This window comes from Girardinichthys multiradiatus, chromosome 20 (genome assembly GCF_021462225.1).
Source record: "Girardinichthys multiradiatus isolate DD_20200921_A chromosome 20, DD_fGirMul_XY1, whole genome shotgun sequence".
Classification (NCBI taxonomy): Eukaryota; Metazoa; Chordata; class Actinopteri; order Cyprinodontiformes; family Goodeidae; genus Girardinichthys; species Girardinichthys multiradiatus.
Window position 1 is genome coordinate 24,503,231 of NC_061812.1, and position 26,183 is coordinate 24,529,413.

General features: G+C 38.6%; 4 protein-coding genes across 6 annotated transcripts in view; 2 read left to right on the forward strand and 2 right to left on the reverse strand.

Annotated features, from left to right (window-relative positions):
* rab44 (RAB44, member RAS oncogene family) overlaps nt 1–3,420 on the forward strand; it is a 28,766-nt gene extending 25,346 nt beyond the window's left edge. For both annotated transcript variants that reach the window (XM_047346767.1, XM_047346766.1), the window contains one exon: nt 1,195–3,420. In XM_047346767.1, coding sequence (XP_047202723.1) covers nt 1,195–1,285 — 91 coding nt within the window. In that variant the 3' untranslated portion in view covers nt 1,286–3,420. The remainder of the gene's footprint in view (nt 1–1,194) is intronic.
* Nucleotides 3,421–3,612: 192 nt separating this feature from the next.
* On the reverse strand, nt 3,613–6,300 carry trub2 (TruB pseudouridine (psi) synthase family member 2). Its single transcript, XM_047346768.1, has 8 exons — nt 6,042–6,300; nt 5,817–5,951; nt 5,307–5,381; nt 5,168–5,229; nt 4,993–5,074; nt 4,747–4,819; nt 4,486–4,622; nt 3,613–4,391 (listed from the first exon to the last, which is right to left on the reverse strand). The coding sequence occupies exons 1-8, from the start codon at nt 6,157–6,159 to the stop codon at nt 4,063–4,065; spliced, it is 1,011 nt and encodes a 336-aa protein (XP_047202724.1). The 5' UTR covers nt 6,160–6,300; the 3' UTR covers nt 3,613–4,062.
* Nucleotides 6,301–6,507: 207 nt separating this feature from the next.
* hdhd3 (haloacid dehalogenase-like hydrolase domain containing 3) lies at nt 6,508–9,579 on the forward strand. 2 transcript variants are annotated; one of them, XM_047346770.1, is made up of 4 exons: nt 6,546–6,629; nt 7,646–7,710; nt 8,548–8,885; nt 9,024–9,579. In XM_047346770.1, exons 2-4 carry the CDS (start codon nt 7,704–7,706, stop codon nt 9,414–9,416), a joined length of 738 nt encoding a protein of 245 aa, XP_047202726.1. In that variant the 5' UTR covers nt 6,546–6,629; nt 7,646–7,703; the 3' UTR covers nt 9,417–9,579. The 2 variants fall into 2 exon arrangements, with proteins under 2 accessions (XP_047202727.1, XP_047202726.1); XM_047346771.1 differs by lacking the exon at nt 7,646–7,710 and having other exon boundaries at nt 6,508–6,629.
* A 3,904-nt stretch (nt 9,580–13,483) lies between these two features.
* On the reverse strand, nt 13,484–25,362 carry tgfa (transforming growth factor, alpha). The gene is made up of 7 exons (XM_047346769.1): nt 25,021–25,362; nt 22,951–23,112; nt 22,667–22,846; nt 18,682–18,796; nt 17,338–17,487; nt 17,147–17,238; nt 13,484–14,958 (listed from the first exon to the last, which is right to left on the reverse strand). Exons 1-7 carry the CDS (start codon nt 25,058–25,060, stop codon nt 14,951–14,953), a joined length of 747 nt encoding a protein of 248 aa, XP_047202725.1. The 5' UTR covers nt 25,061–25,362; the 3' UTR covers nt 13,484–14,950.
* Between the last annotated feature and the right edge of the window lie 821 nt (nt 25,363–26,183).

Here is a 26,183-nt window from a genome sequence, read left to right on the forward strand (position 1 = left end):
CATGATTTCGCATTTAGTATTTGTCAACTTTTACATGAACATGAACTTTGCAGTGATTTTAACGCCGAAATTAATTGATTTGGGTTGTGACCCAATACTTTAGGCAGTAGAGTGTATTTCTGAGGATTTTATGTGACAGACCAACCAAATGTATGACATTATTGTGCTGTGAAAGGCAAATGATACAATTCAGCCACTTCCTTAATACATGTGATTAATAAACAGAACCCACTAGCGTGTAATTGTATTTTAGAATAATCCAGCTGTTCTGTGAAGCACTCGGAGGTTTGTTAGAGAACATTAGAGAATGAACGGCATCATAAAGACCAAGGAACACAGCTGACACATCAGGGTAATCACAAATCTGACCTTTATCGAAGAGTAGCAAAAAGAAAGCCACTGTTGATACAAAGCTATAGGATGTAAGGGCAATTCTTGGAGAAAAAACCTGTTAGAAGCAGCAAGGCATGAGCCGTGGGTGGAGGTTCACCTTCCAGCAGGACAACAATCCTAAACATATAGCAGGAACTACAAGGAGCTGGTTTAGCTCAAAGCAGATTCATATGTTCAATTCAATTCAATTTTCAATTCAGTTTTATTTATATAGCGCCAATTCACAACACATGTCATCTCAAGGCACTTCACAAGTCAGGTACATACATTCCAATTAATCCTAACCATTGAACAGTGCAGTCAGATTCAGTTATTTATTCAAATTGGATAAAATGTTTTTCTGTCTAAGGAAACCCAGCAGATTGCATCCAGTCATGTTATGCCACACTTGTTAAATTGTTTAAGATAAGGAAAACAATGCAGCCTTTTTTCTTCTACTTAACTGCTGCCTAGTGATGGTCTATCATATAAAAAAACCTGCACAGGGTATTTATGTTGGAAAGGTCTAGTAAAAAAGTCTAGTTGAAAAGTTCTGGCAAAACATGAAAATGAATTTTCACAAATGCTCTCCGGCTGAATACAAATGCCCGCCACTCTTTAAAGTTTTATTTGGAAATCATTTTGGAAAACCATGTATCTTTATCCTTCCACTTCACAAGGAGTCCTACTTTTTGTCACTTTAAGCAGCACACGCATGGTGAACAATCTAAAAGGGCGTAAAAACGTATGCAACACGCTGCAGAAATCCAGTGACGAGTGCTGTGACATTTACTGGCTGTGTTTTTGCCTTGTTGTTGGCAGGATGCTGAGTCATAGAGCTGACCTGCTAAGAGAGGAAGTCACAGTGTTACACAGAGAGCCAGCACAGAGAAAGACATCAAAATGTTGCTGAACAGATGCGTCTGTTTCACAAAGCAACACGTGACATCCTGCAAATAGTGAAGATAATTTCCTGAGTGGACTTGTATGTAAAGTTACTATAACTTCAATTTCTCTTTATTATAATTACTTGTTTAATCTAGAAAGGGAATTTGGGAAACACAACCAAAACAGTAAGTGATGGGCTTTGAAACGTTGATTGTTGATTTTTATATATTCTTTATAGATCAGCAATGGTGACAAAAAGGGATATCAGATTTAATTGTGCCTTAATCATCTCTGTGTTCAGTTTGTCTTCTGGAACATACATTTTCTTTGAATTTAGGTTTAAGAATTTTTCTTCCCTATTTATATAGAGGTACTCCAATATTTTCTCTTGGGAAGTTTCCTTTTGCACTAAGTGGACGTCTTCAGTTCCAAGTTTTATTGTGTACATAAAGGTTTTATAAAAGATGGTAAGATGTGGAAAAGAAACACTTTTTCTTGTACCCGTTTCCATGGACTGTGCTCTGGATTGAGTTTTAAATTATAATTTGGCACTCATCCTCCCTGCAGTGGTCCCAGCTGCCAGGTCGCTCATATAATTCAATTCATTCCTCTTATGATTAAAAGCAGTGGTTGTAAAAAGATATTTCAGTGCAAATGTCATTTTTTATTACACTGATGTGCATTTCCAATAAACCCCGCACCGATGAGAACAGAGAAACCCAGAGGCACAATCAATCACACAATGAAATTGTTCTAATCTCATGTTCTATTCTCAATAAACTCCCAGTTCAACAATTTGTCTGCCTTGCAGACTTAATTTGTGTCCTCAAGTGAATTGTTCTCTTCCAGACTGACAAGGAAAGATGTGTTCCCAGAGGGAAAACAAGTCATTGAACGACATGAGGAGCACAACAACAATGGCGCCACCATGGCAATAACCTCATAACTTCCCGCAGGATGTTCAGCTGGGAACATAAATGCATAGATGAACTCCTCCAGCATCCACAGAGGTCACAAATAATTGAAGTAGATCTGGTTTTAAAGACTGGCACTAACTTTAGTACATTTACTCGCCAGTGAAAGTTCATTCTTGTCTCAGTTTTAGTTTTCTGCTAAACGCATTAGGCAGCCTGGAAATTTCAGTCAGTTTGGAGCAAAATAAAGCAAAAGACATCATTTATCAGTAGTGATCGGTGAGAAAGTTTTGTTGTATTCAGACGTCTGCTAAATCTCCTTTATTCATTTAAGGTTGCAAAACAATTTTCCAGACATAAATTTTCAGAGATCGCAGTCTTGAGTATGAGTTATGCCTTATATTTTTACAGTGGTTAGACTAAATATGGAATCTGCAAAAACCACAGACAGATGGACAAATAAATAGCAGGATGGTTTGAATGACAAATGGGTGGATGGTGGGAAAGATAAGACCCAGGTAAGTGGATAGATTGATAAATGGGTGCAACTTTTAGGTGAAAGTCAGAAAATACCTGTTTTTTCACTATATTGTCTATACATTTTCATAACTGGTAGACATCCAAGTTTTGCAATTGGTGTAGTGCCCCTATTTATTCCAAGTGACCAAATTTTCTCCAGGGAATGTTGAAAGACACTGGAAAAAACAAGATCCATTTGAGATACAAAGAGAGAAAGCTGGCTGGCAGCCATTTCAGAAGGAATCAGACAGATACTTGAGCATATAAGCAATATAAAACTAGTAACTATAACTATTATTGCAGACTTTAAGATGGCTGACATAGGAACATCACAAATTAACAAAAGTAGCTTTGACCTCTTGCCTCCAGGGGGTGTATTTTCCATAATAAAGCTAGTGCAATATTTATAATCTATAAGCAACAATAGGTATAAAATCAATATCTATCTATACCATAACTTCCACCACAATCAAAAACATGAATGCACTCTTAGATTAAAATTTACTGAAATTAAATTACAGAATGAGCCGAAACATGTAATGGATTTACACAGTTCTGGTTAAGAGTTCACATAAAACTCATCAGTCTTAGTTAACTGGAACTGTTCTTTATCCACACCAGAATCTTCATAAAACAAACTTCAGAGGTTTCTAGAAACAAGTTATAGATTCATAAATTGGTCATTTTTGTGGATTTTTTCTAATCCAAACAAGGTCGAATTCATACATTTACTTAAAGCTTAACAAGTACTCCTAAATGCTCTGATGTCCTTTAACTAGGACCTGAGAACTTCTTGGTGACTGGGCTTGACTACAGCTAGTAGTTTCTCATTGGCAGCACAAAGAGGATTTGTTTTGACAGTGCTTACTCAGAACCGATGCACCTAAATACAACAGGGAAAAAAAAATAACTCAGTGGAGTTGTTTGGAGGGTTTTATTGCTCCTAGCAATACTTTCACAAGCCTATCCTGTTATGTTTAAACTTGTCACATGATCCCTTTTGTTCCCAAGAGTTGAAACGGGGACGTTTTCTACAGCAAATTCTTGGAAAGCATAAATTATTCTGATTAGTATTTAAGCTGCGATCCTGGTTTTCCTGATCATCCTAACAGAAGGGAAGAGACTTGCTGATGATTAAATTAAACCAAAGCGCTAATAACATTTATGCTCGTGAGGAGTAAACTTCAGACTGCAACTGTAGAGTCACAACTGGATATAACCCGATATATTTGAGAAGCATTTGCCTTTTTAACACTTGTTTGACATTGTTACCAGCACCTCTGGTAATAAAAATTATTTATCAACTTAGCTGAGCTGTGAAATGTCAGTATTTGTTTTCTTTCTTTAACCCCTCAGCAGTTCACCTACATTAGCTGCATTGCACTTCAGCTATCGCTGTTTCCTTATCAGCTTCGTTTTCCTGAGAGACTGTGAGTGTTTCCTCAGATGTCTGTAACACTGCTTTATCAGCTAGTGTCCTTGAGCCTTTCTTGCTTCTCTTTTTTGAGCGGTATTGCTGAATAGCCTGCATAACATCAGCGGCGGTCCAGTGGTGGCGGGTCAGAGCATCCTGCAGGGTGAAGGGCCCGTCTCTGGTTCGCCTCACTCCCTTACACACCGCCGTGCTGCGCAGCTCAAGTCCCATCTCGTGCACGACTTTGCGCAAATATTTTTGAGTTTCATTTAGGCACCGCACCTCTGGAAAGGCAGAACACACACGAAGTATCACGCAACACAAAGAAAAAATAAATAAATCTCCGAATAAATATTGGTCATGCTTAGCCGAGTTTACCCAAGGTGAAGTTTGGTGGCTGGAAGTGAATGCATCGTAAGCCTGTCAAAATAGGAACCGATTTCCCGTCTGGACCCAGTAAACCTTTAACCGCCAACTCATACGCTTCCTGTGAGCTCATGTCTACACTGGAAGACCTGTTGGGGGGAAAAAGAAGGAGTCACATCTGCCCACATCTGTATAATGATTTTGTTCCTTACTGTGCCACAATTGATGACACACAGATTAATACGTGTTGTAAAATTTAAACTGGTTGCATACATTCTCAGGGCTTTCTGATTGGCTCCCTCCAGCATGGATATCACTCTCTCCATCTTGTCCAGTGTAATGTGATCTGATCATGAACAAAATCACGTTTTATAGACAAATACAACCAGATATACAGCATTAACAGTTAATGTGCAAAAACCTTGACTTACAGTTAAAGAAAATCTGAATTCTGTACCAAAATATAAGATTACCTTATGAGTAAAACTCAAGATATTAAGGAAAATACTTGGTTCTTACCATAAGTGGACCTTTCCACAACTCGACCCATCTGAGAAAAATCATGTGTTGCCGTCCCAAATTCACATTCAAGCGTGTACTCCTTCATCAAAACCAAAGATTAAACATCATCTAAGAAACTTCTTAAGTACATTATTTCATGTTGGATGTAAAACCAACAGAAGTGAGAACTTACCCTTGTGGTCCGTGTCCTGTAGAGATCATTCAGGGTCCTGTTCCCATTCCCCACTGCAAGCACTAAAAGAAAAGAGCTGAGTTAATATTCTGAAGAGATATTCTTCAACAGATACAGTTTTGTTTGAGTAAAGCTTTACCGAGAACACCAGAAGATGAAGCATCCAGGAGGTGACCCACTCCGACCTTAATATGCTGAAATTCAGGTCCAGTCACTAAAACATTGGAAAATATATGTAATTTTACAGGAGCTGAACTATTTGTTTCAGGCAAACAAGTAAGTTTGCCTGAAACTCAGCTTTAGCTTCTCAGCCACTAAAACCATACATATGGTGTCACCAGGGGTGCCCTACTTCAACCCTGGAGAGCTACTATCCTGCAATTTTTAGACGCCTTCTCTGTCAAATACACCTGAATCAAATGAAAGGTGTTACCAGGTCTCTGCAGAGCTGACTGCCTGGGTCAGGCGGGTTGGAGCAGGGATGCATCTATAAGTTGCTGGATAGTAGCCGTCAAGGGCAGTTAGAGATCATCTTACTGACCAAATATGTTATTAGCATAAATATTGCAAATCAACGGACAACACGTTTCATTTCTTTCAGTGCAGAGTTCGAACTGACAGCATTCTTTTAAATAGCATTAAGACATGCCCAGAGGGTGCTTGGACAGGACCGGGACAGCGGCAGCACGCAGTGCGAGTCCTCCGGCTGCTTCAGGCTTATTGTTGGGGTTTGATAAGAAGCGAACTTCATGAGGAAGAGGCTGAGCAGATGTGGCGTTCACACCTGAGGAGGACACATTCACAACGTGTTATTATCCAAGGTGACTGCGCGAAGACACACATCGTTTTGGAGACAAATCACAACACGTCTCACCTTTCAGAAGATTAGTCTCGATGGTGTCCCTCACCAGCTTCCAGTGCACTCCTGCGGGTTTGTAGACACAGAACAGCCCCTCTAAGCTGCGGAACATGCGCACAGCCGGACTCCTCATGGCTCCAGCACCAACCCACTTCGACTTCACTGAAAATAAACTACATTATTTGATACTTTGCAATAATCCTAGATTTGTTGTCGTCAGAGTAAGTCGTTTCCGCACGTGAACTTTTGCGCATGCGTACACAAACGGATGAACGTTTATTTGGTAACCACGTGAACACTGCCCCCTACTGGGCTGGATGTATTTAAAAACTATGTGCTGATTTAAACAGTTGCATGTGAACTGAGAAAGAGCTTGGATGACTTGGTTATCATTTAAGTAAACCTTGGAGGATTGCAACTTAAAAACTTAGATATTTTTGTCTTTCCAAAAATAAAAAATAAAAATAAAATATACTCCACATGCGACCAATAGGTGGCAGCAGCTGATCGAGTGTCACGCAATGAGGCGGACTGAGAGAAGATGAAGAGGAGAAGGAGGATATCTGCTTAAAACGTGCTGCTGACACTGGAGACTTTATTTCGGTATTGCTTAAAGCTGTGTTCTGGGTTGACGCTGCTCTGCAATAACGTGAAAAGTTGAAGTGTAGAGTAAAGTAGCCTTTTTTACGCCAGTGGCTGATAAAACGTGAATTACGTTTTATGTGGTCAGATATGAAGGCGGTGGTGTGTTGTTTTTAAGCTCACAGCGGTTTTAATGGCCTCTCAGACGATTGTTTTTTTATTTTTATTATTTACAACCATATTTTAAAACAGTAGAGCGTTTTTTTTTTATGCTGGGGTATTACGTATGAAACTGACTGACAGGTTTAATATAAGGATTTCAATCTGACCTCAACTCAAGTGTACATTCAAAGGGATTAAAGAGAGAAAACGTGCTGCCGATTACTGTGGCAACCTCAATAAAAGCTTTTTGAATGAATTTTGGCCATTTGCTGGGCTGGATCCACCATGTTAACACAACGCCAGGATGGCAAGACATCAGCAGTGGCCTTAGAGAAGCAGTCAAGGAGAGGTCATTTATCAAGTTGATGTGCCAGAAATTTTACCTCAGAAAGAGGAATCTGTTGTGTGTTGTTTTTGTTGTTTACATTTCACATTAGATTTAAATGATATAAACCTGAAAGAGGATGTAGTTTCTTTTTTCAAGCTACTCTCTGTGGCGCCACTCATTGTTGCCAGTTGTTTGATTAAGGGGCAGGACTGGAGGAGAAATGTTGATGGCATGTCTTTCATATTATTGTTTTCATTGGAGACCTATAATGCAAATGAGGCGTTTAGCTGAGTAGATTTGTTTTATTAGCATGGATTTGCCTCATTATTTTATTTTTCAACTGGACTTTCCTCCACTGTCCCCTTCCCTCGAGGGGACAGAGGTAAAAATAGACTTCATTAATGTTTTCAGGCAGAACAGTAACACAGATAACACAGGAATTTTATGCATAAACAGCATATATATATTTGCAAGAAATAAAAACATCTAGATGAAGAGATTGAACCATAGAAAAAGTCTAAATTCGTCTTCTGTTTTACCATTTCAGAGTGGAACTTTTTTTATGTGTGTGAGCTACAAAAACAAGGCAAGGAGGCAATAGCTAAATGCATGGTATGTGTTTTACGTTTTTAGTGAGTAATTTAGAGCTGAGCATGAGCAGAACATAAAAAAATTACCATTTGCTCAGCTTGGATTTATACGATATTCTACAGCTGAATCTTAGTTGATCAATAAAGTAGGACTGAAAGAATTGGATTAATTATTGAAATAATCGTCAACTCATTTAGTATTCAAATAATTGTTAACTCTACAGACTTTGAAACGTGCATTTTGCTGACCCCATTTAGAGCAGTAATTAAGCCACAACTGTACAAAAATTATGTTTTGCACTTAAGATGAAAAACCTTTGTTTACAAATATGCTCCATCCATTTTCAAGTGGCATAGCTTTAGCTTCACTTGAGCATTGTTCATGTTTTAAAAAATGTTTGTACAATTGCAACATGCAACAAAATGCAGTCATTTTTTTATTTACATGCCATATTCTGAACATTGAATTTAATATTTTTTTTACCTATTTTTGCCATTTACAATCCATTTAAAATGCTCAATAAATGTTTTAGTTCAAAATGCTTGTTTATTGAGGTATGTTAATTTACTAAGAGTATCTCTTGTTAGATTAAAAACAAAAATCGCTCGATTAATCGATTTCTAAAATAATTGATAGCTCCTGTAGTTTTCTCAGGATGCAAAATAATCTTTTAGACTTGAGCTTATGATATGCATTTATAATTGTACTGTGTTTTTATTTAAAAAAATGTGTTCTTGTATTTTTTAGCAAAGTAACAACTACAAGTCATTTTAACATTTACTTTCCTCTAAAATATTTCTGGTCTAAATTTCCTTTGTTTTCCTCAGCTAACTTTTGTTTTCTGTCACACCTGTGCAGCTGCAATGCAAGGAGGTCCTCTGCGCTGTGTGTTGTGGGATGTTAAAGACACCCTGTTGAAGGTGCGTGGGTCTGTGGGAGTCCAGTACTCCAAAGAGGCTGAAAGATGGGGCCTGAGCCTGCATCCTGCAGAGGTCAATGCTGCTTTCCGGGAGACACATCGGTGTTATTCCAACAGATACCCAAACTATGGCGTCTCTCAGGGTCTGACTGGACAGGATTGGTGGATGGGAGTCGTGCGACACACTTTGAGTCAGTGCAGGGTCGACGATCCGGCCCTGCTAAACACAATGGCTACTAATCTTTGTCAAAACTTCTGTAATGCTGAAAACTGGGAGGTAAGTAACACATGACACTTTTAAACAAATAAAATTAAAAAAAATTTAAATTGATCAGTTTTATTTGTTATCAGAAGCTTTTAAAAACACTGACAATCGAAACATTCATGGTAATTAAGTGTGATACTTTGTTTCCAGGTATTTCCAGACACTAAGATGGCCCTTGAAAGATGTTCCTCTCTTGGACTAAAGTTGGGCGTCGTATCTAATTTTGACAAACGCCTTGAAGCAATCTTACGCAGCTGCGGGCTGCTGTCGTACTTCAGCTTTTTAGTAACATCAGAGGAAGCCGGTGTGGCGAAGCCTAGTCCAGCAATCTTTCATCAAGCCCTCCAGAAATGTGGCACACCAGCTGGCAAAGTGGCTCACATTGGGGACCACTATGTGTATGATTACCTTGCTTCTCGGTCTGTGGGCATACATGGCTTCCTTTTAGACAGGGACAACTTGCACAAAGGGGATGTTCCTCAGGAACACCGGATTGTGTCATTGGAGGATCTGCCGTCACACCTTCAAGAACATATAGTGTAATGACGCACAAAATTTAAATCTGTACATCTCATCCGATTCCCAGAAGGGAAAAAGCCATTGAAACCAACCTGGCCCTATAAGTGGTTGTGCCACCGTTGGCAGAAACAACTGCCATCAAGTGTTTATGATAACTGCAGATGAGTAAAATATATCACTGAAGGGATTTTAGACTCCTTTTTCTTGCAGAATGTTTCTAATTTAGCCTTATTGGAGGAATTTTGAGCATGAATGGCCTGTTTAAGGTTATGCCACAGCATCTCAATGGGATTTAGGTCCGAACTTTAACGAGGTCACTCTTTAGCCATTCAAAGGTTGACTTGCTGGAGTGTTTGTTAAATCATGACTTGATTTTTATAATCCACAAATCTGTTAATTGCAGAATTAGATTTCACTTTCCTAGGCCTAATCACTGTCTGACTTGTACAATCAAGCATTCCCTTAAAACAACCTTTCTGACAACATGAAGTAGGCTAAAGCTCAAATGAGGGACTTCAATCCTCACTTATGGCTGGTGTTCATGATTGCACAACAAGAGACTACACAAACCGGCATCTGTGAGAAAGTCCTAAGGCAAAAACCACTGCAGACCCGAAGGAACACCAGGGCCTGGCTCATTTATCTTAATAATTAAGACTTCTGGGAAAATATTCGAACTGATGAGCCAAAGTGGAACCTTCTGGAAGGTGTGTGTCTTTTCACATTCACCGTAAAGCTAACACAGCATTTCAGAGAAGCATCATACCTACCATCAAATATGCTGGTGGTGCTGTGATGTTTGGGGATGTATTGCTGCTTCAGGACCTGGATAACTTGTCATAGTAAAGGAGCCATGATTTCTGCTTTTAAGCAAAAAATCCTTAAGGAGAACCATCAGATCATGATGTTGAGCTCAATCACACTTAGGTTATAGCAGCTGGACAATGCTCCATTACATAGTAGCAAGCCTAGCTCTCAGCAGCTCAAAAAGCCCACTATTAAGGTTTTACAGTGGCGTAGTCAAAGTCCTAGCTTAAACAGAATTGAGATACTGTGGTGTGAAATTAAACACAAACTTCTACTCTTTCAAAAAAGGGCCATGTGTGTTTGGATAGATTTCTCTTCTGATAAATGAATCCTCATCTCATATCTGATGGTGTTACATTTAGGTGACACAAAAGCCAACAGAAGAAATGAGTTAGGGGGTAAATTAGTTTTCACTGTAGATCAAATGTGCAAATACAACTAGAATGAGTGAAACCCTACATATACAAGCCAGCGGTGTCTGAGAATCAGTAGAGAAGTTTGGTTTATAAGAAAAACCCTCTGGTCTCAGCGAAAGTCTTACATATGCTGCTTTTCTGTCAATTTGTGCCTTTCGGATCGGTTACTCCCCCAGTAAGATCCCATGTCCAGCAGAGCAAGAGAGGGAGTGATCCTTTAACTGAAGCTGCACAGCTTTGATCGCTCTCAGTAATTTATTGCACTGCTGAGCATCAAAAAGAGGGCAGGATTGCTTAACCCTAATGCCTTTGTAAATTTCAAACCATCTGGTCAGAAGTAGATACTGGCGATGTTGGTGTGGGCAAGAGAAGGGGGAAAAGCCTGAGTGGGAGCTGAAATTCAAAGCATAACTTTGGCTTTTTACAGAAAGTACAGTTTGGCACTTGTTCAAAACAGATTTTAAGGGTTTCATCAGCTAAACAAAAAGCATGATATACAAGTAGACGTCCAGCTTTTAATAATTGTTCCATTTCCCCTTTTCTTAGCCGTAATTTGTTTCCATATCAATGAGCAGCTTCTATCAAAACATTTTGTTTATCTTGAGGACTGCAACAAGAGCTGCTTAAATCAAAGCTGGTTTAGAAGCTCAGCCAGACGGCTCTAAAGAGCTCCGCTGAAATCCAATTGGTGACATAATGGGATTTCAAAACCAAGCTTCTCTGGTGGAAGTCAAAAGGAAAGAGAGGTAGGGGAAGCAGCATGTTAATAAAAGGGAACACGCCAACCCGATGATACACAATCAGAGCAAAGACCAAATGTTTCAACGGGAGCGGGTGCAGACCGTGTGAAGCAAGGGGCTGAAATGTTTCCCTCAGCTATAAAAGCACTCAGGAGTTTGGCCTTTTGTTGAAATGTGCCTGGGCTTCAGGGATCTGCTTCAACATTTCTGCCTCTTAAAATATTCAAAGGAAAAGAGGAGCATTGGAAAACAAGGGTATGTGACAGGAGATACAAAAGGAAAGCTTCAGAGGCTAAGAGGGTCACGCGATGAGAGATGTAGCTGAGATTTACAGTGGACCCTTTTTAAAAGCCAGACTTTTGAGGCTCAAAGAAATGACACCATAATTTCAAAACTTTTTCTAATTTTAATGCAACAGATGTACTGTGCAATTCAAGTGGAAAACAAATCTGTTTTGAGAAACATAAAAAAAAAAAAAAGCTGTAATATGCCGGTTATAAATGTGCACACCCTTAAACTTTCGATTCATTGTCCGAAGTCAGTCTTTGAGAAGTGAATCTGATTAACCAGAAATAAAATGCAGCTCTCATAGGAGGATTTTCCAGACATTTGCATCCTTTAATAATAATAATAAAGCCATAGTTTGCAGAGAGGTTATAATGGACCTCATTGTACAAAAGCATCAGTCAGGAGAAGAGTAGAAACAATTCCAAAGTTTTACATATAGGCCACTGCACAGTAAAAACTGCCATTTATTACTGAAGAGAATGTGGAAGAACAGTGACATTACAGAAAGTGGATGTTTTTCCAAAATTAATGAAAAGAGACTAACAGCAATGCTGAAAAAACTACAATCTCATGTATTCTCCATATGTCTGGACTAAGGAGGAGGTTGCAAAACAGATTTTTATTCCTTCAAAGAAAACATCTGGATGTGGATAAAATCTCCCGAAACCTTAATCAAGTTTTTAACATATGGCCTAAATAAAGCCAGCCTTAGAGGCTTTTTACATCATAGAAAATGGGCCCACTTTTAAGGGAGCGCAGTGTTTTTCTTCAGAAATTCTGCTTCATTTAGGCAGAAGCTCATTTAAGCTCTTGCCTGAAAACATGAGTCTCAGTTTGCTTACAGCGGGAATGCAAACAGACTATCCAGGGAACCAAAAGGAGTGCAAATGAACCAACAGGAGCCACATGCTGCATAGCTCCCCGCCTACCTCACACTGCACAGCTTCTTGTTAAAAAGCATTAAGGTTTGAAAAACATAAACCCTTAAAATCTGCATTAATTTGCTGCCGCTCCATTGTTTCATTTTGTTGTGAATAACCTATTTGAAGGGTGGATGGATTTTCAGTTTTCAACCCCGACCAATCAATGAAATAAATTTTCTTCTTCATGACGCTTACCTTCCTGGCAGCTGTTACTGCGTAACATCATCCTGGGGGTTTGACCTGCTTTCAGATTGTCACTTGAACCAAACCAAACAAAGGAGCGGCATTGTAGTTCCCGGGCAATCGAACCAAAACTTCAAACACAGCAAATCAACCAGCAACCACACTGAAACATGGAGGTGGGAGCATCATGCTGTGGGGTTACCTTTTTTTGCAACGGTGAATGAAATTATGAACAGTTGCAACTTTGATACAAACCCTTCAAGTTACTAAGAAGCTGGAGATGGAGCAGAATTTTATTTTTCAGAACCACAGTGAGTTCTAACATACTTACAAACCAACTAAAGTAAAAAAAAAATGAGAATGACCGATCCAGAGTTCAGAGCTAAAACTGAGGGCTATGGACAAGAGATGTCCTCACAATCTGATTTGAAATCTTTTGTATCGTTGATGGATCAAACGCTGATAAGTGAATAAATCGTGTGCTGATAAACTACCACCAAAGAAGACCAAATAATGAGACTGAATCAAACGCTTCAGTAAAATATTAATTTAAGGGATCGCAACCCGCTTATTGCACCTTTTCTTTCCATTTTTATCACTTTCCCGTAAAAGATTTGATTTTAAAGTAGAATTTTACAGGAAATATCACATTTAACCTCAAAAACCTGGGATTTCAACAGGTGTGTGTGCACTTTTTAGATCCACTGTTAATTTATATAAAATACGCACAGACAAACACTTTGATATTTAATCTTTCATTGGAAAGCAAACAAATAAGTGAAGCTTTCCAGCTGTGACAACAGAAATCTGACAGAGAAAAGGTACAACACATTTTAGAAGGTTTTACTAATAATATCTTAGACTGATTTATTTTGTCTTTGACACATCAGAAAAAAAAAAAATATCAGATCTTGTAAACAAACAAAAGCAATTTTATCATCATCTTGGGAGTTTTTTTTTTTTTTTGGCATCCAAATACCATAACATTCATTAATCTGTTTTTTTTTCCACACAAAGCACATACACTCAGGCATGCCAGTATTATCAGTTACTTCAAAGATTTCTTTAAACATCCAGAGGCTTTTCTCTTAAAAAGAAATATTAAAGTCAAAGTAAAGCCAAAGCTGCAACACACCACTTTTTTTGTTGTTTATCGCATTGAAAACATGCATGCATCCTTAGATAGTGTGTACAAACAGTGCTTCTTCCCATCAGTGCTCATTCAGGCAGTGTTTGTGATTTTATTTTGGCATCTCCATGTGTGGATGCTATTTAAAGGACAACAATGTGCAGTGTGTAAAGTTTATATATATTAAAAGAGCAAGCAAACTTAAAAAATGCACCATTATCAAAGTAGCATAGAAATAAAAAGTGGCCATCCAGGATGTGCATACGTTGGTACTGTTACAGCTTGCAAATATGAAACCAAACCATCTGAATATGTTCAAGTGAAGCTCAGGAATTACAATAAACTGGCAACTTTAATAATGCAGGAGAGATAAAGATTTTCCTCTAAGTTACAATTTTAGGTTGCAGTCTTGGTTTATAAAAGCTAAAAGTCCAGGAAATATGACAGCAGTCAGACCAATTAAATAATTCCTACGTCCATCAGGTGAAGTGAGTTACTCCTTTAAAAAAAATAAACAGACACTAAAACATGTTTAAAGCATCCGTTTCCCCACACCATCAGTTACTAAAATGTTCTTTGTGCTCAACGAGTTTTGAGGAAAAACGTGCACAGATAAAAGACAAAAGCAGGAATTGTGGTCTTCTGAAAAATGAGAAGAACTCACTGTTGTCCTGTAGCCATTAATTAAAAATGGTTGACAGTTTAGCAGAGTCAGTGGAGATGATGTCCTCCAGAAACGGTAATAAGAACATAAAGCTCCTTTCCATGCATAATTTCAGGTCCAAACTGTTTTAGTTCTGAGTCTATTTCCATTGAAAGTAAGAGCAAGGTGCACGGATCCATCGTCTTTTGCTGTCCAAAAGTCCCAGTCAGTGTGGGCAGATTGGGGAGGGGGGTATAATGGAGAATCTCACCTCCCACTGAATAAGCCCTACCTTAGTCCCATTGAAGATAACAGCACTTTGCCTCTGCTGTTCTGGATCATTTTGGATGAATCTCCGAGGTCGAAGGTGCCACGCAGATGAGAAACATGCAACGTTTCAAACAGTGTGTTCTCCAACAAGATGTCTCGTCAAACCACTGAAAGTTGGATAAAGACACAGTTATCGAAAGTGATCTCAGTATTTGATTACAATGATTCTACAGTCTTTTTGCTTCATGAAGCTCTCAGTAATATAAATTCATGTTTGTGGTTCTAAGTGGTGTGACTGCTTTTGCAAGGCACTGGATCTGAGCTGTCCAAAATGCTGACCCTTAGCTAAAGATCTTCACAGACATTACGGTGAGTAAAACCAAATGTCTGTCAGGAACTAGAGCCAAGAGGAGCATCAATTCCCAGATTAAGATGAGTTTTACATTACTAGGTTGAGAAGCTGCCATCTATGTGGGAATCCATTGCTCCAAAATCACCTTCCTAACTAAGGTTTTCAGCTGTGCAACATAAATATTTGGTGAAATAAAGAAAAAAACACGAGAAATAGAGAATGACCAGGTATCTTGGCCACAATGACCAAAGGTATGTTTGATAAAGATGATTAATGTAACTGTTGAGGTGTAGTAAAGATGGTTTGCCTTCTGTGGCCAGCTTGTTTGGCATGGTTAGAAGTAGAAACCTATTTTACAGGTAGTATCTAGTGGTCAGAGTGACATACGTTTGGAGAATCAAGAGTCCTCCCAATTGTTCTCCATTCAGCAAAGGATCTGTCTCGGAGAAAATGCTGTCCATCTAAAGCAGCTCAAACTGTAAACTTTTAAATGCCAAATTTGATGTTTTTTCTACCTTCTTTGTCTCTTTTGCATTGAACACTTGCTTTATATTGTGACCATTTTCTCAACTTCAAAACCATGCCAAAATATCTGATCTCTTATAAGCCAAGTCCGCCAGGAGTTGATCCGGCTCTCTCCAACCAGCAGTTCTTACTCTGAATAATCCGGCTTATCAAGGTATCCTATTATCTTCCCGAAAAAAGCCACAGTGTCTTTGGTTTCGTAATCACGCTGATTTAGTTTCTGTAACTGTTGTTTTGTGATTAGATCAGAACGGAGAGTCACAGCTAAACCGCAACGGCCTCATTGCAACACAATCACAGGTGGGGATACGGACCTAAAATTTTATCACAATTTTATTTTGATTAGTTTGATTATTAAAGTGACAATAAAAAAAAACAACATTTTAAATCATGACAGTCTAATTGGCTACAAATCTCTGTTTGTGTACAATAAGAATAAACGATGCTCCTCTAAGAATAAAACGTACCCATAGCCTACTTCCTGAAAACCGATGATGTTGGGCCTCATTGTTTCTGTTTTTTGCAACCTGAAGTATTTTTCTTTCTCTATGTTGTATACGCGAGGGAAAAGTGAGCCATCTTTAGACCAGCTGACCAGCAGTGCACAGAAACATGTGGGGGAGGTGAAGTACTTTGTTGTTGTATGGTTCATGCAGCCAAAGAAAACTTAGGTCACTCCAACTCTTTCTTTGGCATCTCATTAAAAAAGGACTATAAACCGTAGGAATGGTTTGGTTTTAAAATCATACATTTTCCGTATGATTTTAAAACCTTGACATAGCTTGATACCGGTAACCGGGCAATGCAAAGTCGCTTTCTTGGGACATCGAGGGACTTCTTCAGAACATAAAATAAAACCAACTCAGTCATGTGAAGATAAGAACATAGTCAACTTATTTAAGGCATTTTAAGTCATTCTCAGTTTCTTTTCATAATTATTCAGAATCTGAAAACAAAGGTGCAAAGAAACTAAAAGCCCAACTTTACTATTGTTTTCATGCACATAAGCAGATTATGTGAACTTCTTTGAATTTACATTTTAGTGATTAGTCAGTTTGTGTACAGAAATGTGTGCAGAATAGATGTACATATAAAAAATAAACATACAAAATAGCAGATAACACCTCATTAGTGCTCTTAATGAAAGTGATTAAAACTACAGACAAGTAATAGTGAGGTCAGTAATCAGGCAGCAGATGCTGACTGTTTTAGGAAATAGTTCACTAAGTGCAATTATCTGGCCTGCTGCTATAGGTCGGATTTTTTCAGTCAGGGAAGTTTTAAGACCATTTTAGAGGATATTTTAAAAGAATTGTGATAAAAATATATCTTTTATCCACAAACACAGAGGCATTCGACCGTTCATTACTGTAAACTCTGAAAATCACATTCTCAACTAAAATTTAAGATGTTTAAAGAAATTGAGCGTTAATATGTGTTTTTTTTCTCCAACACAATTACAAAAGAAAGAGTAGTACCACTCTCTGGTGGATAGCATGTCGCTCCATGCTTTTCCGCCACATAGAGATGTGCACGGCTTCGTCTCCGACAGTCTTCCCTCCACCAGCAGCTGAAAGAGAAACAGCAGAAATTGTATTGTAGTGACCATGCGGAGCTACATGCTCTAAAGGTGGTCAAAGCTTTAAAATGCATCATGCAGGCGACTTACTGTAAGAACGAACACAACACCATGATGAGGACACACCCGATCACGCACAGCACTAGCACCGTGGCTACAGCCTGCTTTCTGTGGTTGGTTGCTACCACAGCTAGCAGATCTGCGTGCTCGCACCTCATCCCGACAAAACCTGGATTACACCTGCAACATGGACAGAAAGCCTAAACTGACATCAGGAAGGTTCTGATTTTTATACAGATCTTCCAGTTAAAGATTCACAGGCTGAAAGAGGAAACCTACAATAATCGGTGGGATATGGCAATCAATCAACTGGTTAAAACATCTGGAAAGAGGTTAATATGCACCAAAAGACATGAAGTCATGTCAAATCTAATAGTCAGGAGGAGGATTATTCAATTTCCTGTCCTTTCATAACAAGGACAAGTGGAAAAAAAAGATTTAAAAAATACATTGTAAACATATCTAAAACTAATAAAAGAAATGTTAGTAAAAATAAACTATGGTGTAATGAAACATAAATCACGATAGGTGCATGTGCAAAAACTAATGAAAAGCTAAAAAAGCTGACAAAACAGCCCAATAAAATGGTGATTAAACAGAGATGCACTGTTTAATTAGCAAGAAATCGGACTCAACCAATATTGCCTTGATCGGGTCTGATTAGTGATTTTTTAAACACTGAAAAACTGTAAATAATTTGATGTACAAAAAACTAAGAACTCCCACTATTTTTGGTCTGTGATGTACTTTTTTCGAGTTCAGTAAAACTAAGATAAAGGTTGGGGGCATAATTCCTGTGATGCAAACATTCGCTTATTTTGTTGGATTCAAAACCGTTCTATCAGAACTCACAGCATTTCTTCCCTTTTTGTGTTATAGTCCTTCTGAAAAGAAAACTGGAATGGTCATAATCAACTCGATTATGAGAAATCCCTGATTGGGGCATCTCTAAACAATAAATAATAAAATTATTCAACCACAACCAATTTTACCCTCAAATTGACATCAAGCACAAATTTAAAAGCTGGCTAAGAATAATCCATGTCTATGGACCATAAAGCCCCAGCCTTCCAGCACTAAAAGCTTTAGATCTTAAGATTTCACTAATGTCTAAGCTGGCAGATGGCAACGCCTTGCTCCAACAGCCTGTAGAGCTCCAGAGCTGGATTTGAAAGGAGCGCAAGGAGCTTTTAAAAGGCAAAAAACAATCTAAAGTAATCACAAAAATTAAGTCAGATACAGTCTGTTGGAAAACACGAGTTTAACAGTGCTGTTTTGTCATTTTCAATTCTGAGAGCAATTCTGTTGTCTTCAGGTCAGTAGTCGCAACACAACTGACTAGTAGGATTTTACAATAACAATCAGCCAACTTACACACATGCAGGCGTCTCCTCCAGGATCAGGAAGCGGCAGGTGCCATGAAAGCAGAAATGCCGATGAGAGTCAGGACAATCATCGAAATGAGACCGAACAGCTGCAGCCACAAACTCTGTAAGGGCGACAAATAAAGTCACCTTTGTCATTGTTTAGACAAATAGTGTCATTTTAAATTTAAAAACTGTTTTTGAGCAAAAATTCATTATGTCAAAAGAATATCTAATAGATTTAGGAATCCCTTCAGAGCAAATGTGCCTCATCTCAACTTGCTACTACAGCTGCAACATGGTAGACAAAATAGCCCTGCCGATGATGGTGAGGGGAGTTGAAAGGGTCATTCAAGAGTCCATAACCTCCGTCCAGGTTTCAGAGCAGCAGCAGGAGCACTTGAGAGTTGTAGTGAAGAAGACTGCATGTTTCAGGTGTTAACTTTAACCTGTTTTACCAGTTTTTCTCCAGGTCACTTCAAAAGTTTCTTTTTTGAACCATTCGTCTAGACAAGGCAATTGCAGTTCCTGCAGGTGGCAGCCCGGTGTCTCCAAACAATGCTAGGTTGTTATGGTCAAATAACAACAATAGCATGCAGAACGCCAGACAACACCTATTCAGGGACTGAAAAAAACTTAAAGTTAATAATATTGTTTTGGCAATTAAAAAATTCAGAAAGCTTAAAAATAATTTATGATAAGTTGTAACTTAAAATATTGATTGGTAATAAGTCAAACTTTAAATCTCTTAGTCAACAGACTGTATGTTTAAAAACTGCTTAATGTGAAAACAGCCTCAGTTATGAGACAGCTGTTATGGCCACAGTGATAGATTGTGGACAAATAAAGAAATATGATCATAACTGGCTGTTTAATTTGGTATTGATCTCATGTTACATCAAGTCTCCGTCTGATTGGATGATCAGTTCCTCATGAGGACTCCTCCGCAGAAGCACTTCTTCCACAGCTGAGTTTAGAAACACAGACTGATCTTTAGATTTCATCAAAAAAAACCTGCTGGACCAGGTCAGAGAGGACTGATCATCTATTAGCATTCAGTGTGTTTTTTTGTTGTTGTTTGTATGGCACACTATACAGCATTTGTCTATTTCTATGTAATATTCTCCAAGGATCCTTCAGATTAAGAAGTTTTCCAGGGAAGCCACCCCTTGTCAAAATAAATCTTGCCTGAGGTGAGCCAAAGATATGACCACTCAGCCTACCAATGCAATCCTACATCAGAACTGACAACATACCTCAGAGCAACCTACCAGCTATTTAAAACAGCTGTTTTGGGGAAACGTCCCCTTCAGCCCAGTAAAGGGAAAAGTGTGTCAGAACCACGCATGTTAATTCTGTGAACTGTGTTTCCGCTCAATTCTCAAAGCATTTCTATTGTGATGGTTATGTTCCTAAAATCTGACGGAGCAAGGTTGATTCTCAATCTTGGTTTCATCTGCCCTTTCCTTTTTCCTGTCCCTTATGAGGATCAAAGTTAAATATTAAAACAAGGTCATAACACCTTTTCTTAAGGGACTGGTGGTCTTTCTCAGTTTAGATAACATTCCAAATGTCAATTTCCTAGTCATAAAGTTCCCCCTTTAGCATTAGTTTGTAGACTTTTTTAGCATTATTTGTCTTTTGTTTAGTTATATTTGTTTGCAGGTTACTTTTGCTAAATAAATTATTAGTGAGTAGGATAATACATGCCTTTCTTGATCCTCTGAATGATTAGCTCTGGCTAATTTTTTAATCAACACTTCAATTAAAACTTATTAGTCTTTGCATTGACTTTGAAAACACTTTAAACCTGAGAAATATTCACAAATCTCCTGTTCCTCTCATTTTGATATGAAGATGGAGATTAATCGATGTAACTGATAAAAACCTCATTCTTCAGATTTGTTTTTGATAGATTATAGGTCAGATGGGTTAATGAACATTAAAAGCATTTAGCCATCTTATTATCAATGCAGATTCCCCAGATTCTCTTAATGGACCTTTTTAATCTGCAGCAATCAGACAAAAAGGTTCTACAACATCTAAACTAGAACCACCAAAAGACAGGGACTGACAGGGAACAATTTGCCAAATAACCCAGTGACTTACCTCAAGACAAATTGTGCAACATTTTATGAAATGATGAAAGCAAGATTCTTCGTTTGGGATCTAGGCACTACAGACAATTTCTCTCTTAATTTAAGCCACAGTACACTATGGTACAGGAATGTTTCTCATACTGTGACATGGGACCTATCAATCACATACAAAGGATCATGGATCAGTTTGACTACACTGAAATACTTGAAAGGTCATGTTGCCTTATGCTGACAAGGAAATGTGTTTGTAATGGGTATTTCAACAAGAAACAACCTAAAACACACCTATAAGCAAGCTGCATCTTGGTTCCTGATCAGCAAAATCTATGTTATGCAGAGCCCAGCCCAATCACTAGACCTAAATCCAATAGAAAACTTGTGGGGTGACAACAAACATGCTGCTTCTGAAGTAGACCCAAGGAATGTAGAGTAATGGGAGACTGTAGTCTAATCGCCTTGGGCTGGAATATCTGTTCACAAGTGCCAGAAGGTGGTTGAATCCATGCAACACAGATGTGAAACAGCCTTCAGAAACAGTGATTATACAAACTACAGATACTTAGTTAAGGATTCCCAGGGAAAGCTAAATTATAATCATTAAGCTTTTCTTTTAGATTATACAGTAAAAAGAGTTTGTAAAGAAAAATGAAGAAACCGCTATTTTAACCACCTAATATTCTTTTTTCCCACTCACATTCTGTAAACTGCCAACAGATTTTATAAATGTTTCTTTATGTTTTGATTTAGAATATATTGTCAGTGTTTACAGTGCATTTATCTGCAGGGAAATGAAGGCTATTATTAAAACTCTGAGCTTTTCTTGCTTTTTTGTTTTGTTTTTTAAAAACATACTTTGAACGGAACGGTTTTTATATTTGTGTTTTATCAATTCGATGTTTTTTCCCCCCAAACTAACAGAAGATCCAAGAAAAAAAATGTCAGTCTTGTTTAAGGTGTAGAATAAAATAACCAGAACCTAACTTAATGTAACTGATAAATGAAGTAAATCTAAAAATAACAAAAGCTTGTTAGAGGCCTGAAACAGAGACTTGTATTAAGGCCTAAAGCTGACACCCACTCCACCAACGGTAAGGCTGCTAAGCCTTTTCTTCCATGATGTGCTGGACTACATCTTTCACTGTAACTGAGGGGCACAACTACAGCTGGAGAAAACTCCTGGTGAGATAAGAGACAAAAACCTCTGCTCATCAGCCAGCATCAGGGCCTTAGAAAGAGCATATCCCTGCAGAAACAGCAGCTCCTCAGAAGAAATTAAAGCCCGGGCATCAGATTTCTTTTGTTTTTTTAAACAGCTATCTCAATTTACACCCTGATGAGGAAAACAACAGATTAAATAAATAAAAACCCATACAAAACAGAACATTTCTCAAACGTAAGCTGTGTGTCCTCAAGCACCCGAAACAGAAGCCATAGTGTGTGGCTTTCAGGGTGACAAGGAGGATGAACATCCAGACAGATAGCTGTATTACAGACCTCGTCACACTCTCCATTCCAACGGTAAATGGGAGTTTGGAACGCAGCCTGCATGCATTGTCTCGGTCCTTCAGACTCCATGAAAGCACGCTGTTGTCCTGCAGGCATCTGCCTACCAAGCCCTCTCTCTTTCCATGTGATTTTGGCAGGCGAACCCGAGGAACACTGACACAAAAACCAGCTCTTAAGGGAAAGTAATTTGTTTTTTACATAATTCAATACTGTAGCACCAGTATTGGGGAAATAGCTGAAGGTACAGCTCATATATCATGGTTGATTTATTATAATTGCTGCCCTCAGGATCAGTTATCAACGTTCGCCACACTGTCTACACAATGGAAACGGCAGCAGGGATCCCTCATGGGAAAGCAGCCTGGCTGTGAGAGTAGAAATGAAACGTACTTTTAACTGGTTTGCTGGTTGTTGCAGCAGGTCTTCTGGTTGTTGAGGTTGTGCCGTTGCTGGTTGTTGGGGAGTTGCTTGTTGGGGTGTAAGAAGTAGCAACAGCAGAGGCATTAAGAGTATCTGCAGCATCTGTGACTGTTGCATTTGTTTGCTCTGCTCCTGATGACCCAAAAGAACCTGGACACAAAATGCAAAGAGGAAATAAACTCCAACAGAAATCTGAAAATAAAACACAAAGGAGTCTGCTTTTATGCTTTTTATTAATTCATTACTAGACTCACTTTTAACTGTAAAAAAGTTAGGTGTAGTTGTTCCTTTGTCACTGGTGGTCAAAGAGTTGCTACTGGATGCTTCTGGAGCAGCAGTGGAGATAGTGTCAATGAAAATGTTAGCTTCAATCACAGATGAACCTCTGGGCCCTGCTCCAAATGTAAAGAAGGAACCTGCATAGAGGAAAACAAGTGTTTTCTTAAATATACCTCATAAAGCCTCTTCTGAAAGATATCTAAACTCTAACTATAACTCCATAAAGAGACCATCTCTTCTGGGTATCAGATATATTCGATAGTGCCTTGCAAAAGTGTTCATACCTCAATGAGTTCTCATTTTGTTAAGTTACAATCAATGCTCATGTATTTTATTGGAATAGAGCAACTCAAAGTAAAGCAGAATTGTGAAGTGGAGGGAAAAAAAGTGGATGATTCTAACACATGACGAAGTTTTGATCTAAACGATTCCCTTTTAGCTCTGGCTGTATGTTTAGGGTCCTAGTCTTGCTGGAAAGTGAACCTTTGCCCGAGGCTTCCAAACGTTTTTCTACCAGGTGTGCTGCTCTGTAGTTAGCTTCATCCCTCTTCCAATCAACTTCTGATCAGCTTACCTCTCCTGGCAGAAAGACAAAAAACAATCACCACAACATAATGGTGCCACCACCATGTTTAACTGTGGAAATAAAGTGTGATCAAGGTAATGTGTAATATTTGGTTTCCACCACTTTTAGCATTTTGCCTGTAGACCAAAAAGTGCAATTTTGGTTTCATCTGACAACAGTCCCTTTTTCTACAGGTTTGTCTTCTCCCCCTCTAAGCTGCTTCTTTGATGAAGCCTGTCAGTCACTAATTTTATCCAACAAACCTCTGAGGCCTTCACAGAACAGCTGGTTTTATACTGGGATTGAATTACACACAGGTAGGCTTATTTACCAATTAGACTACTTCTGAAGGCAGTTGGTTGCCCTGACATTAATGTAGCTGCTTCAGTATAAAAAGGGACTGAATACAAATGCACCTGACACATTTTGGATTTCTGTTTGTAAACGTTTTTCAAAACCATGTATCATTTCCCTCTTCCTAACTATAATGCACTACTTTGTGCTGGCCCAGGACAGGGGTCTGTGACCTTCACAATCCAAAGAGGCATTTTTGCCCTCAGTCCAGCTAAATAAACTTTGGAGCCAAAAATGTTAAAAGATAGCTCATCATTTTTGATAAATATCTACTATAGGAAATTTGTTGGCGTTTCTACAGAACCATCATTTTATTTCTCTTTTTATGTTTTAAAACAATTTTTTCGTCAAGAGAATGGATACATCTTCTATGGGAAAACCTAATGACAGGAAAAATGGTTATAAAATATATTACTAGTGCCATTCTGTTGTGGAAATTCAATGCAATTCTTATATACAACATTTGGTTAATTACATTTTTAGCTAAATTTATTTAGAGCTATTGTGTTTTACAGAGCCGCAGTTTGCAGGTCTGCATGGTCTAAGACATCCAATCCCAATAAAATACATGGAAGTTTGTGGTTGCATCGTGACTAAATGTAAAAATGTCCAAGAGGTGTGGATACTTTTACAGGACACTGATAATTTTCTCAGAGATTGTAATGTTCCTGTTAAACAAATGCAAGGGATCGCACAGCCAAAGACAACCATGGAAGCAATAATGTAAACCTATGCGTGACAATGCAACTTTGTTGTCAGTGTAGCTCATTAACTTTACCTTGTACCAAACAATGGTTAGCAGGCTCTAGCATTCACTAAAAGGATGAGACCAATGCACTATAAATACACAGCAGGCGCAGTGACGACATGCAATCACAACCAGGGGCTGAAAAACTGCAACAAGCAATGTTCTTTGTGCTCCTTGAATGACAAAACAGAGCTATAAAACGCATGCAATAAATATTAAACTCAGATTAATACTTTGTGGTATTTAAGGGTATCATTTTACACTAAGACCCGTTTGCCAGAAAAGTTTTTATTTTTATTTTTTTACAATTATCTGGACAATGAAAAATAAAAAAAAAATTAATTTACATTTCTGCTCAAACCCAGGCCAAAGACTCACCGCTTATTAGTAAAATAGCATCCCAGAAAACCCGAGTCATTGTGCCGACAGAAGGATCCGAAAAGCGGCTTCAGAGAAATCCGGGCGTGTTGAGCACCCACATTAATGGTGCAGCAGCAGAAAGAGCAACGATGTCACCGGTGGTCATTTAATCCGGGAATCACAGGGCTACAGCCGCCGACCACTGTCAAACACAAACATCTGATCCAGCGGGTAAAAAGAAAAACAATAGATAAAGTGGTTTTAAGGCAGCTACAGCCGAGTTTTTCGTGTCTTCTCTCCTCTCTCCTGGATGCCACTGCCTTTCACTTGGCGCTGCTGGTCAATTGAGGAAACTCGGGTAATCCTGAGAGAGCAGACCAATTAGAGACCGGAGGGGGAGGAGAGGTCCCACTCTGACCTCAAAATCACACGCTGTTTGTTGGCTTGCTCAACATGTAATGTGTATAAATTACAACGCGTGACACCTCGGCCAATAACTGTCATCTGAACAATTACAACTGAACTTTAATGTTCCTCAGTGGGGAAATTCAAGTCTGTCAGCAGGAAAATGACAGGCAAATAAAACACGAGGATACACGTAAAGATACAACAACCATATATTTTGAAAAATATAGGTTCTAAGACGTGCAACAGAGTAAGATAATGTCAAATGTACAAACAGTGCTCTATATCCATATGTGCAAAATGGACACACTGTTAACAGAAAAATGGAAAACTGGGCAAATAATATGAAACAAGTTATTGACTTTGCTGGGACCAGTGGTGGCTTACAGCTGCAGGGAGGAAGGACCCAAGATAACGCTCCTTAGTGAATATAGGATGCAGCAATCTAAAGGAGCTCTCCAGTTTCATGCATGAGGTGGGAGACATTGTTCAAAAAAGTTAAAGACAACACTGCCCAATTCCAAACAAATGATATAAAACTGTACAGATGAACATGGTTTCAGCCCTGAAGTACCAAACATTCAACAAGTCTGAGGCTTTTATCCATTCAATGTCAGTTCTTTTACGTAATGTTGCTGTTTTAGTTTAGATCAGTCTTGAGTATGTGAATGTGTGCAGCATCCGATTTAAAATGTATTGCCCTCTTGACCAGTCATTAATGTCAAAAATGTGCACTTCAAAATGCTGCTCTAAAGATGGTACAAAGTATTTTTCTT

Excerpts from the sequence above, each read along its gene's own strand:
- trub2 (XM_047346768.1), bottom strand. The coding sequence starts at position 6,159 with ATGAGGAGTCCGGCTGTGCGCATGTTCCGCAGCTTAGAGGGGCTGTTC. Across the intron at positions 5,075-5,167 it reads ACAGGACACGGACCACAAGG|GAGTACACGCTTGAATGTGA; the intron begins GTAAGTTCTCAC and ends GTTTTGATGAAG. Across the intron at positions 4,820-4,992 it reads TGTGGAAAGGTCCACTTATG|ATCACATTACACTGGACAAG; the intron begins GTAAGAACCAAG and ends GTTCATGATCAG.
- hdhd3 (XM_047346770.1), top strand. Across the intron at positions 8,886-9,023 it reads GTAATGCTGAAAACTGGGAG|GTATTTCCAGACACTAAGAT; the intron begins GTAAGTAACACA and ends CTTTGTTTCCAG.
- tgfa (XM_047346769.1), bottom strand. The coding sequence starts at position 25,060 with ATGACTCGGGTTTTCTGGGATGCTATTTTACTAATAAGCG. Across the intron at positions 23,113-25,020 it reads TGCTATTTTACTAATAAGCG|GTTCCTTCTTTACATTTGGA; the intron begins GTGAGTCTTTGG and ends TCCTCTATGCAG. Across the intron at positions 22,847-22,950 it reads TAACTTTTTTACAGTTAAAA|GTTCTTTTGGGTCATCAGGA; the intron begins GTGAGTCTAGTA and ends TTTTGTGTCCAG.